Source organism: Glycine soja, chromosome 3 (genome assembly GCF_004193775.1).
Source record: "Glycine soja cultivar W05 chromosome 3, ASM419377v2, whole genome shotgun sequence".
In the NCBI taxonomy this organism is placed as follows: domain Eukaryota; kingdom Viridiplantae; phylum Streptophyta; class Magnoliopsida; order Fabales; family Fabaceae; genus Glycine; species Glycine soja.
Window position 1 is genome coordinate 8,092,754 of NC_041004.1, and position 13,309 is coordinate 8,106,062.

The 13,309-nt window shown below is 30.8% G+C and overlaps 1 protein-coding gene across 2 annotated transcripts; it reads right to left on the minus strand.

Annotated features, from left to right (window-relative positions):
* Window positions 1-541: 541 nt before the first annotated feature.
* Window positions 542-3,752, minus strand: LOC114406124 (trihelix transcription factor GT-3b-like). 2 transcript variants are annotated; one of them, XR_003665380.1, is made up of 3 exons: window positions 3,249-3,752; window positions 1,954-2,688; window positions 542-995 (listed from the first exon to the last, which is right to left on the minus strand). XR_003665380.1 is itself a non-coding variant. In XM_028368707.1 (2 exons), exons 1-2 carry the CDS (start codon window positions 3,543-3,545, stop codon window positions 2,164-2,166), a joined length of 822 nt encoding a protein of 273 aa, XP_028224508.1. In that variant the 5' UTR covers window positions 3,546-3,752; the 3' UTR covers window positions 1,640-2,163. The 2 variants fall into 2 exon arrangements, 1 of the variants encoding a protein (XP_028224508.1); XM_028368707.1 differs by lacking the exon at window positions 542-995 and having other exon boundaries at window positions 1,640-2,688.
* Window positions 3,753-13,309: the final 9,557 nt, after the last annotated feature.

Consider the following 13,309-nt stretch of genomic DNA (forward strand, 5'->3'; position numbering starts at 1 on the left):
GATTTCGTAGAGTGATACCTTAATTTATTTCTGATTCAATTCCCTCATATATATATAGTTGCATTAATACCTCCTCGGCCATATTCCTGGTGGAGTATATAGATCTAGCCCCAGCTTTATCCTAGCTAGCTAGGGAGAAACACCACATTAATTAGCTCTTGAATTGTGATCTTCATATTATTGTTAAGTAATTAAGTATGAATTGTGTAACAATTTTTAACTTGATTACATGTGTACTTGGTGATTTAAATTATATACAAAGGATAACATTATGATAATTAATTGAATTTTAATTAAGAATTTTGGTAACTGGTCAATTTTTTAAAATAAATGATAATAGATGAATATCATAAAATTGAATTATAAGTGAACATTGAATATTTTTTGCACAAATAAAAAATAAATATTAAAAAATTTGCAATAATTCATACAATATATTTAACTAATTGAACCAGTTCCTTTAATACATACACGCGAAAGTTTAATAATATATAAGTGATTAACTTTATTTACACAATATATACCACCAGTCTCAATTAGACACACAAGGCAACATTATCTAAGCATTAATTACCTCAATTATGTGTATGTGGGTATGTGTTATTTCACATTGAATTTTATTTTACTTACGGGCTCTTAATTATTCATTCATTCATTTATATATATTGGATCAGCATTAATTGATATTCCACTCTCTTTTTCTCCTCATAAGCATTAGCTCAGTTATCTATCATCTCCATTTCTTCCTTTACCTTAACTATTTTCTCAACGAAAGAAAAACAAAAGACAATTTAGCATGCGTGTATATAAAATGGATGATTATGAAACACGATATCATGCAGCTGAAATTTACTTATTAAAAGTCATAAGTTCATACCTAAGCTGCTGATAACGTTTCTCCGGCTTCAATTACGTCTAGCGTTCTCACGTGCACAGGTCAATGTAACTATAATCCTTGAAGACCTCTCGTGTGCATGCAAACCCATATCAGCTAGCTGTCAAAATATCCTCATGCGGATGCAAAATGACAAATTAATGAGCTCTAAAATCTATCCTTAACTAGGAGATTAATTGTGATATATATATTTCGGAAATTTCAGGTCACCCAATTATTTTTCTTTGTAGCATCTTATTAATTAGAGGATCATCATATACAACCAACAACCGTTTTTTCTATAAATTGTTATGACTAAATTTCATTTCATTCACACAAAGGAAAAATCATTATCTCTTCATCGTTGAGCTCACCCTTTAAGATTATGAGCTTGAAGTGATTACAACCTAATATATCTAGATCATATATAAACCCTACTTATGATTTTGTTCCATATATGTTGGTAGGGAAGAGTAAAAACATGCATATAAATCTAAATTTCTCTCCTTTTATTTTTCAATTGTAAACGAAAGTGAAACTAACGGCACTTTGTAATGAGCCATTTCAACAAATGCTCCATTAATCTTAAAATTGTGCGTGTAAATATATTAATAGCTATTATGGCGAGCACATAAATTATCTTGCGGACAATGATATTGTACCCGTTTTCAATTGTTTGTTTGTTAGGTAATGTGAATTTTTGAACCATAGTGCTCAGTACTATAGTTTATATATTCATCTACACCTACTACCAGATCGAGAGGCTCTTTGAAACATTGTTAAATTTCTTGGGGGGACACACACTCATACACGAGATATTGGTCTTCTCTCAATGATAACAGAGCTATAGTGCCTAGTTTGTGTGACCAAAAACCATAATTACCATCGCCGAGTGCCATATATACACTATTACAAAAATGAAAGTAACAAAAAAATTATGGTTCTTCTTTGCATCGGCTAAATTAGAAAAAGTGGGTAAAACAGGAGGGGGAGAGATAGAAGCACAACTTGACAAAATCATAAGAACAAGTATACCATAAAGTTAATTTTTCTAAGAAATTGAGTTTCTAAGAACAAACCTCTATAATCAAGCTTCCTTTCATGAGAAGAAGAGGAAACACATTATAGTTGGCCACTTGGCTAGCTAGCTAACTACTAAACTACATCTCTTGCCTTTTTCTTGGAGCCCACTATTTGTATTTTCTTGTCAACAATCAAACACTAGTTTCTTCTTAAGTCGGAACAGATCATCGAAGTGAGTTTTGTGTGATAGAACAAAGTCCTCTCCACTACATTCCTTGTCTCTCTAGCTTGTTTAGCAAAGCTGTGATTAGTGCATCCCTCTTCTCAGCCCTAGCTTCTTCCCTAATCCTCCTTTGTTCCTCCCTTTCTCTCCATCTTTCTTCCATCATTATCCTCTCATTCTCCAACACCTCCATGGCTTGCCTCCACTCCATCTCCTTCAACCTCCTCTCATTCTCCCTCGCCTCGAACGCCACCATCCATTGTGCTTCTATTTGCATCTGTTGCCTCATGAAATCCTCCAAAATCTCCTTCAAATTGTTCAAACTACCACCACCCCCACTAACTATCTTTGCCTTTTTCTTCTTTCTGTCGCTACCGGCTTCAGTACTCTCTTCTTTGCCATCTTCTTCGTCCGATGAGAGCTGCATCGTCATCGCCTTGTTCTTCTTCGATCCACCCCCAGCTTCAGCCCACAACATTCTCTGCATCCTTGCCGTGAAAATTGCATTGAATTCATTGTAAAATGGGAATTGCTGTCTCGTCGCTTCTTGCTCCATTGTTTCAAATCCCTTCACATCTCAAAACAAAAGTACCATTTAGTTTATGTAAAAAGAAACCTATAAAGCTTACAATATAGTAACTACAACTAGTTAGAACTTTTCTCAAACACCCTTAAACTCTTAACTATCTTATTAAAGTCTATAAAACCATTGTTATTTTTTAAACTAATTCCCACCTTTATTATCATAATAGGAAAAAAAAGTTAATTTATGATAATTTTATGGTATTGAGAGGAATCTAAACATTTTGTTAGTTATTTTTTGGAACTAGTAGTTGAACGAGTTTAAACAAACGAGAGAAAAGGAGAGAGCTTTTCAGTAATAATATCAAAATTCTTAAGTTTTTTTGAGGATATCATTGAATTTCTCTTAATTTATCCCCAATCAAAGTGCTAAGGTGGTGATTAATAAAAATTTCTTTGTATGCATGAATTTATGATCAAACTCAAGATCACATATTTTCAAGATTGGAACTATTTATAAGACTCTCACCAATTTGAAGAAAACAGGGACTTCATCATTTTATTTTTAGGAGTTTGATGCACGTATAGAGATGAACAAACATATACCTTATAGCGAGTAACAAGGTTTTTCCACTTGCACTTGCACTGCTCTGCACTTCTATGGTAACCCTTTTCCTTCATTCGGTTGGATATCACTTCCCACAACTGTTTGTTCCTCTTAGTCTCCATGAAAGTCTGATCCAGCTCTGCACGGATCACAAGAAACTCTTTTGTTTCTTGGATGCTCCATTGGGGAAACCTATCAGTCACATCCACGTTGACACTACTCATACTCTGAGGAAGAACCCTTTGTTTTTGTTGTTGTTGTTGATGCAGATGACGAAGATGATGAGTACCCTCCATTCAAATCGAAGAAAAGTTTGTGACTTGATCGAATCTAAAGCTAGTTCTAGAAAGAAGAAAAACTAGTTACCCCCTTTAATTACACAGAAAAAGATTTTTTTTTTTTTTCTTTTTCTTTGGGAGAGAGAGAGAGAAAAGAAAAGAAAAAGAAAGGTTTATATATATATGGGGGTGGTGGGAACACGAGAAGAGACAGTTGTGTTGTGAATCGGGTTAGAGAGGAAAAAGAGAGATTTGCTTTGCTAGGACAATTAAGGGTTAACTATTTATGTTATTACAGTTTTATTCGTTCAGATAATTCATAACATGCTATTAAATTATTAATAAATATGATCATATGGTGGTTATTTTGAATAAAGAAAAAAGTTGGGCAACGTCATCAAATTTTTACTTAATCTATTGTTTCAAGGACGGTCAAAGTCTAAAAAGATCATATTTGAGGGGGGGAAATACAATAATCACAGTTGATTATTGTTTGGCTATCATTTTTATATATTCCTATTTCAGATAATAAAGCAAGGAACATATGTAATTTAATATTTAAAACAAATACAAAGTTTGAAAAACAAAAGATTTTGTCGTGTACAAATAAGGTTCCTAACAACAAGATGTTTGAGAAAGGTTGATTAGAAGAAAATTAATATTGTCTTTATTTTAATTAAAAAATAATTCTTTTATAAATAATCTAATCCAATCTCGTCACCCACTGTTTCTCCCAAACTTTATTGAAGGAATTAGTATATTATGTAGCATTAACATATCCTCCTCCTTCAATTATGATGATCAATTTTTTATTTTGAATATGATGATGAATTGATTATAACGAAAATCCAACATGACCTTCTCATGGGACATGCTTCAATATAAAATAATACTTATCCACTCTCATATTTGGGCGAACAATCTTAGATTATTTTTAATATTTTAAAATTTAGATTACATATACCATTTAAAGACGATCATATTTGAGTAGAATATATAATTATTATAAATAATAAAATTCTTCTTTCAAGAAGAATTTAAGATAGCTGCATGAATTCTAGGATTTAAATTTAACTTCTAATTAAACTCAAATAATTTTATATCATGATTCACATACTTAGAAATAACTTATTTTTTATATACAACAATATTTCATTTTTTACTTTTTTAATATATATATATATATATTATTTTTGTTTTATGGTGTTTTTGAATTATCACAAACTCAGTTGCTAGGCAGTTCTGATCTGTATACGCGGAAACTTTGTTTCCTGTCTCTCTTCATTCTTCAACCATTTTTGTTTGGCGTTCCCATTGCGTCTACGTATCGTCACGCTGACCAGTGGAGCCACATTTATTCTCTAAGACCATGACCACATAACTTTGGTGCTAAGCTATTCTTTCTTTTTGTTTCCGTTTCTTTCTTATTGGTCATCTAATATTTTATCATAACGGTGCAACTATAATTATATTATTTGTTAATAGAAACCAATCGATGTTTCAGGAATACATATATTTTTGCATAGAGTTGCTAGCTATAACCTAAGTACGTACAATATTATTGTGTGGGATTCGCATGGGTCGTATGTATTGAAAATTAATTATGTATTGGAAACGTACAATGAATTGAATGATCATATAAGCACAAAAACTAAATGCCAAAAACATGTGATTGCTTGGATACCCGATTAAGAAAAAGACATGGCTCAAGGAAAACAAGTTTATGATGTGTTTGATTTTTATTTTATTGAGAATTATCAAATTATAATTTAAAAATGTTATATTTTTTCCGAAAATTATAATTTGACAATTTTCTAATCAATAATTGGTATATTAATGGCTGTTAAAGGAAGTGTAAATACAGTACCTAATAGATTTTTGTTTGTGGGAGAGTATCCTTGTGAGAAGGACTCAAACGTTAAACGCATTATTGGAAATTTATGACCACGGTGGGTCCCATATGAAATATAATCATATATGACAAATATAACAGTGAGCAATGTAAAACTAAAAATTATTAATAGTAAGTACTGTTTGTTTTTATTAAACTCACTTACATTCCATTTAATCTTGATAAGAAATCTTGTGAATTTGTTAAGTGATTTTTATAATTATTTTTTATGATTCTCACAATATTTTTTTGATTTCACCAATATCATGTTATTATAAAAAATTTATACATAGTTTTGTTTCAATAATAAGAAACTTAAAAAAAAAACATATTTTTATATTATTTTTTATTTTCACTTAATTATAATATCATTATGTGTCAAGTAAATATTAATTTTTATTGTTAAAAAATAATTTTTCACACCCAAAATATAAATCTTAATTTTAGGGAACTCTCTCGGTCACAAAAATTTATTCCAACGGAAAAAAAAATTCTTCACTTAAAAAATTCTTTGAAAAATCCCAATAGAAAATGGTCTTGCATTATATAAACAATTAATATTATGCAAAAATTGTAAAGACAGTTGGATAATTTTAATCATAAAAGTATTTTAAAATGAAAAAATCATTTAAAGCTAAAACTGAAATCTAACTAATAACACGCTATATTTGATTGACTCAATTTGTAATTAAAAATTATATTTGAACAAGCAGAAAATTTTAATTATAATATATTAAAGAAAAACAAATAAAAGCTGCTAAAGTTTCATTTGTGCGCGTTCTTTCCGTTACTTCGTAGGAGGATGGCATAGAAAAGGACTCTGTACTGTTCAAGAGGTTGTACCTTCTGAAACCCCCAGATTTATCAAGCCTACACTTTCATGGATTTATCGAACGTGGCAAATGCACGAATTTCGAAATGCAAAATAAAGCAGTTTTAGTTTCTTTTTCTTTTTCAGTAAATTAATAATCAATCAGCATTGAATCAATGAAATTCAATAATCTTTTTATTTTTTAAAAATATAAAATTACTCCAAACATATGTTTGAGCAGAAAAAAATTAGTCAACTCAAATCTAAATCCAAAGCCACTAGATAAATGATTGAATAAAACATTACTTTATCTAAAAAATAATAATTTATTAATTTATTTTTCAAAGATAAATTTATTACTTTAATTGCTATAATTTAAATTTCTATTTTTGTTTATTCGAGTTCAAGGATATTAGCATTAAAAGTTTGATTTAAAATTATTAATTTATTACTCCAAGAAAATATCTGACAATTTTTCTTTATTTAAAATCTTCACGAATTAAAATGATTAAATTATTTTAAACCTTTTAAGTATTTTTTTTTGGAACACAAACCTTTTACTTAATTAAAAATCAACAAAGATATTGTATTTTATTAGAAATAGAAAACTCAAATCTTAACTCTCCACACTATAGCCTCGGGTCTTGTATTTTCTTCTAAGTTTCATTTGAATTTTTTACTTGTTAAATTTCATTTAAAGAAACCAGATTTTTTTAAATTTAAACCATTATAATAATTTTTTAAAACTAATTTCATACTAAACCAGCCATCGAAGTATTTGAGTGGAGAAATTGGAGTCTTTTAATTCAAGAGAGCCCGACAGTAAATTATAGTATAAAATTAAAAAAATTAAAAGAAATAATTTTAAAGACTAAAATCATTTATTATTCATAATAAAGAGATAAAAGGTATGATAAGTCAATTAAAATACTATATATACAAACATACATACTCCCTTTGTTCCTTTTTAATTGCAGGATTTTTGAAGAATTTTTGTTCTTATTTGTTTATTGTTTCTTGTTTGCAAAATTTAAAATCATATTAATTATTCTTTTATTAAGTATACTATTATTCGTTTTCTTATGTTTAATTAATTTACACATATATTTATTGTGGAGTGAAGAAAAGGGGTGAAATAATAAACTTTACAACTATTTTATTATAATAAAAAAAATTATTACATTTTTTGGTTTTTCTACAAAATAACCTTAAATGATGATAAAATGGAACGAAGATAGAAACTGTTAATCTGTGTATATTTGCTGAATAATATCATTTGAATCTCATCAAGTAACTTCATAACATTTTTTAAGACTTCAAAAGTGCTTTTAACACTAATGGCATTAAACTAAAGTAGCGAGATGGAGTAAGATAAATTAGATATTTTCAAGTATAACTTAGAGGCTAAATAAATAAATAAGTAAAATTTTGAGGAACTAATTTTTTAAATATAATACTACCCCCAATTTTTATTATACAGTGCAAACAAATTAAAAGTGTAATCTTATTCTTTTTATAAGGTTGAATCTAAAATATCTTACGCATTAATTACTTTCACAAAAATATCATTCATTAAAGTTAGTTTTAGAACGATGAAACAGTAAGAAAATCATATCCAATAATGTTTGTTAATTAGTTTGGTTTACATGAGTAATTTTGGGGAAAATATTAAATTAAAATAAATTTAATACTTTTAACTAAATTCATTGAACTTTATAATCTTAGTAAATTAGTTAATTGGATTTTATAATAAATATGAAAGGTAATAATCAAATAGAAATTTACTCATATATTATAAGGTAGTTAGTAAAGGTTAGACTTTAAAATACAATATGAGAAAATTGCAGAAGTAACATAAATTAAATTTTTAAAATAAATGTGTTATTACATAAGAAAGGACAAAACATAGAATGACTATATAAAAAAAAATTAATGTAGCATTGAGGAAAAGATGTTAAAGGTTTAGACACATAAATAACGCCACGAGAGACATGGCGAGAAAATTAATTTGTATAGTTTTAATCTTTTGAAAAATAAGAAATGAGGATAAAAAAAATTATTGAAGAAATTCAACAAAAAATATTTGATATATGATATTTTAAGAACTTTGATATTCAACTCAACTAAATGACATGTGTGACTTTACCTAAATGGATAAGTCATTGTGGTCATTATTTTTGTTATTATTATTATTATTCTTATTGTTATTATTATTTATTAGTTGATTTTCTTAAATCTTAACCCATTTGCGTAACGCATTTCTCAAAGGAATAATTTTTTTCTTATGAATATATGTTCTCTTGGCATTTAGAAATTAATATCTATCAAATTATAATGCAAACAAAATTTTAAATGAATAAAAATATTTATATAAAATTCAGTATCAAAAGTGTTACTTTTTTGCTCGGTTTTTGTTTAATAATCCAAGCAAATGATTGACATATAGGAACTTTTTTTATCCAAAGGTTGGTGGTGAATCTTTGATCATGAATTCATGGTATGATGTACATGGGTATTAATATTCTCGAAAGAATGAATTCTAGCATTCTCTTTTACGTTGTGCAGCGTGGGTTTGGCCACGTGGAGGGAAGTGTGGGGCTGGAGAGACCAGGATCAGGACTATGACCTATTCAGTGTATCTAGAGGCATGATCGCCAAAATGTTTGATTTCGATTTTGACGCGGGAATTTCTTAGATGTGTCTTTTTCCGTCGTTGTAGTTTTAGCACCATTCCCACTTAGATTTGGGAACACTGGACTCGTAGGAAATGGTTGAGTTGAGACTGTCAAACAAGGAAGGGGTTACAAAATCTAGTTTGATAAAAAAAAATCAAACTGAATTAATTTTAAACTTTTAATCAGGTCGATTTTATATTTAAATAGTTAAAATAATTTAAAAATCAATTTAAAATTAAATTGATTTTGAAAAATTATTCTGAATTGAACTAGTTCTAAGAGTTAGATTGATTTTGAATTATTTTTTAAACTAAAAAAATATTCAAGTGAAAATTAATTTAGTTGATCGAACTGAGTTTGTATAAATAATTTGGTTAACCGAATTGATTTTATAAAACAATATACTCTTTTTTTCTTGAACTAGTTCAAAATAATCAATTCGATTTAAGTTTAATTACAAGCTGATTCAATTCGAATCGGTTTTTTACACACCCCTACAAATAGGGCATGCAATGATATTTACAATATATGAGAATTATATTCATTTCAAGTAACATATCTATCAAGTAGTATTCTAGGATTTAAGAAAATCTAACAACTATATGTATCCAAGTGAAACAAGAGGGCTTGAATCTTTACCTAAGGTTCAAGTTTGATTTTTATATATAAATAGAAAAATATGATTAAGAGAGGAAACTCTATTAAATGTTACCTATCAAGTTTTCAAACAAAAAAATGTGGAATGGAGAGGCTGTAGACCCATTTTGAGCCAACTAGGGGGATTCGTTAGGAAAACCCCATCTTTGCATGGAGAGATTATCCTAAATTATCTTCCTTGCCAATGAACAAAAGTTACACAAAGCAATTAAACTAGGGAGAAGAAGGCCAAATCTGTCACATTTGGATTTTGTAGACAACTTGATTCTTTTTATAGAGGAAATCATGGACCTGGTGGGGGTGATAACACTACTAGAAAAGCGGTTATTTACGACGCTGTTTCTAAGACGGTTCTGAAGGACCGTCTTAGAATAGGAGGCAGTGCAATTTTGTAATTTGGGGGAGAAATAATGTTTTTTACGTCGCACATTCTAAGGCAATTAGAAAGAACCGTCTTAGAATGTAAAGTAATGACAATTTTATAATTAGGATTAATAAGTCAACGACGACTATTGCGTAAGCCCGTCTTCGTACACCAGTTTAATTGCGTCTCCTCATAGGCCCTGGCCCTTGCCTGCTAGCTGTACGTGCTGAACTACAAACACCAGTTTAATTGTGTCTCCTCATATGCCCTAGCCCCTGCTCTGCAGCCACTTTCCCAACCCAAAACCTCTCTTCAACCCTTTCTTTCTCTAATCCCAAACCATATCCTCACCAGACTCTCCGCTTACCGCCGCCACTGCTCCCGCTCCGCCGCCACCGTCCTCCAGCCTCCGGGGCCGGAGCCCTTCACCTCCGGGGCCTCACCAGACTTTGGCTGCATCCTTTACACCAGCGACTTCAGGCGGGAAGCCATGTGCAAGCGAGCAACCAAGTCCCAGCACGTTCCCGTTGTTGACGTTGTTCACCTTGACAACACCTACTCCAATCCTATCTATGATTTTCCGCCTTGCCATGTCGCGGCTCAGCAGGTTAACCTAACCTAAACGCTCGTTTTCATCAACGTGAAATTCCTGCTTCTTATGTATCCATTTTTTGTTTTTTCCTTTTTTGCTTGATTCAATTGGTGTCTAATTTCAAATTATCGATATCATCGCATCGCATCCCAATCACGACGTCATTATCAGGATTAACACATTGGGGAAGCAAGATCTGCTGGTTGAGATTTCACGTGCGCTTCAAATCATGGTCTCTTCCTAACCCTTCATCTTGTGCGCTTGTTGTTATTCTTTTAGGTATAGTTTGTTGTTTTGCTTTTTCACTCTTTTTATCTTTTTATATTTTTTGCAATTGAAGATTTAGGTGTGGCCACAGCGGTTGCGGACTATGCATCTTCTTGGTTACGATGATATTTTTACAACGAACACGTCTCTTACTAGAGTTATAGCAGTTCCTGTATATAGCTTCAGCATCAATACTTTAGAGGAACTAAATTATGTGTGCCCAACTATAGGAATTATGCCATTGGGTCTTCCATGGATAAAGAAATCCCTTCAAAAGAATGAGCTTCAAACCGGTTCCCTGTTTTATTTTTTTGTTCCAGCTGCAACTTTTTCCATTCAACCATATTCATCCTGTGATTGGATTTTTTTGAAACTGTTAGCAGTTATGTTTAGTAGAAACTTAATTTTGGCTAATTTTTTCATTTTTAACTACTTATTATGATGAATAGTATAAGCTAATTTATCTTGTACCTATGAACTTTTATATAACAACTAACTTCTCTGCAATAGTAGTTTTGGGGTTGTTCACTTTGTGTTGCTATATTGAATTATAACTATGGTTGATCCCTGTTTTATTTTTTTGTTCCAGCTGCAACTTTTTCCATTCAACCATATTCATCCTGTGATTGGATTTTTTTGAAACTGTTAGTAGTTATGTTTAGTAGAAACTTAATTTTGGCTAATTTTTTCATTTTTAACTACTTATTATGATGAATAGTATAAGCTAATTTATCTTGTACCTATGAACTTTTATATAACAGCTAACTTCTCTACAATAGCAGTTTTGGGGTTGTTCACTTTGTGTTGCTATATTGAATTATAACTATGGTTGAAATTATTTATATGAACTATGGTGGAAATATATTTTCGTTTTAAGGATTTTTTTTTTTTTTACAAATATCTTTATATTAGTTGGTCATTTTCTAGATACATACTTTCTCGCCATGGAAAATTGCTTGGACTAGATTCCAAAAGGATTCCTGCCAACAATGTTGTCAATCAGTATGCAGAGGCCTTGGCTAAAGCTTGGAGTGAGTATAATAACCCCAGGTCAGTTCAGACAAAGAAAATTTCTTGGACTTTTACTGCTGCTTTTGGTTCCCTGTTATATTTCTTGGACTTGGTTACTCACCTTGATGACTTGAATTATTGCATAATATTCTGGTTGCTTTCCTGGTTTTGGCTGATTCTCTTATTGTTGGGTAATCAAATTAAGAAATAAAATGATTATGGTGTTCAACAATAAAGCAACATCAGTAATTAGTACGTATAAGTAATTAGCATTTGAACTTCTTGGTACCTTTTGAACTGCCTGAAGCGTTAATTAATTAGCTGGGGATTCAAGTCTTGAAGGAAATGAAAAATCGTTTCATGGCCAAGAGACAAAATGCTATCTCCCTTAGACCTTTCAATTATGTATAATACAATACATATACATTATATTTATAATTTATCATAGATATATTATTTCCCCATTACTTTTTTGTTATTATTATTTACTACGATATTGATATTATATTTAATGATCCTTCCTGGCATAAATGTTACTTGCAGCGCGATAAATAGATGTTAGGTTCGCATTAGCACTGCTCATGAACGTGGTTTTGGATAAATAGATGTGCATATGTGGGGATTTTGGTGCCAAAAGATGCTAAAAGGCTTTAGGGTTGTTATTGATTTGCAGTTGTTTAGTGTATATGGTTGGAAATAAATGTTAGAAGTTTTATTGGTTAAGTATTGCCTCTTCAGTGCATTTGTGATTGTTTGAGTAGTTCACTTAGCTTCTTTGTGGTGTTCTGCTATCAGTCTTTTTATGGAGGGGTGTCTTTGGTAGATCTCTAGAGTGATTGGCTTTGGCTGCTAGCCTACTGCATTACATGTGTTATTTTTTTTAGCTTCTTGTGTTCTGCTATTGATCTATATATGGGGATGTCTTTGGTAGAAATCTCTAGAGAGATTGACTTTGGCTTCTGCCTTACATGTGCCATGTTCTTTTCCCCCTCCCCTTTCATTCTTGGTTTAGTTTCTGAGGATTTCTCATCTTTTTCATTTGTGTCTCTCCTTTCTTGATAAATTCTTTATATAAAAAACAGTTGCCCGTATTAACTATGCGTTCAATTGTATTAGCTTTGCCTTTCTCTATCTGTAATTATTATATTGCTTCTCTACTACAGATGATAGGGACAGAATGAATGAAGTCAAATGGCCACCTCCTCATATGCGCTGGCCTCATATGAAAGCCAATCAGGTTCATGGGCTTAGTTTGAGGGAAATTGGGGGTGGCTTCCCAAGACACCATTGTGCACCATCTATATGTGCTGCATGCTATGCCCTTGCAAAACCTTCTACCATGGTGCAAAAAATGCAAAACATCAAGAGGTTAAGAGGACACTACAATGCTATCTATTGTGGTAGGTTATTCCACATAGTACTAATTACTTAAGCATATATATATTTAGAGCTATTTGTGTAACTTAGTAGTACACTTGTTGAAGTGAGAATTCTTCTTCTTTTTTTCTCTCTTT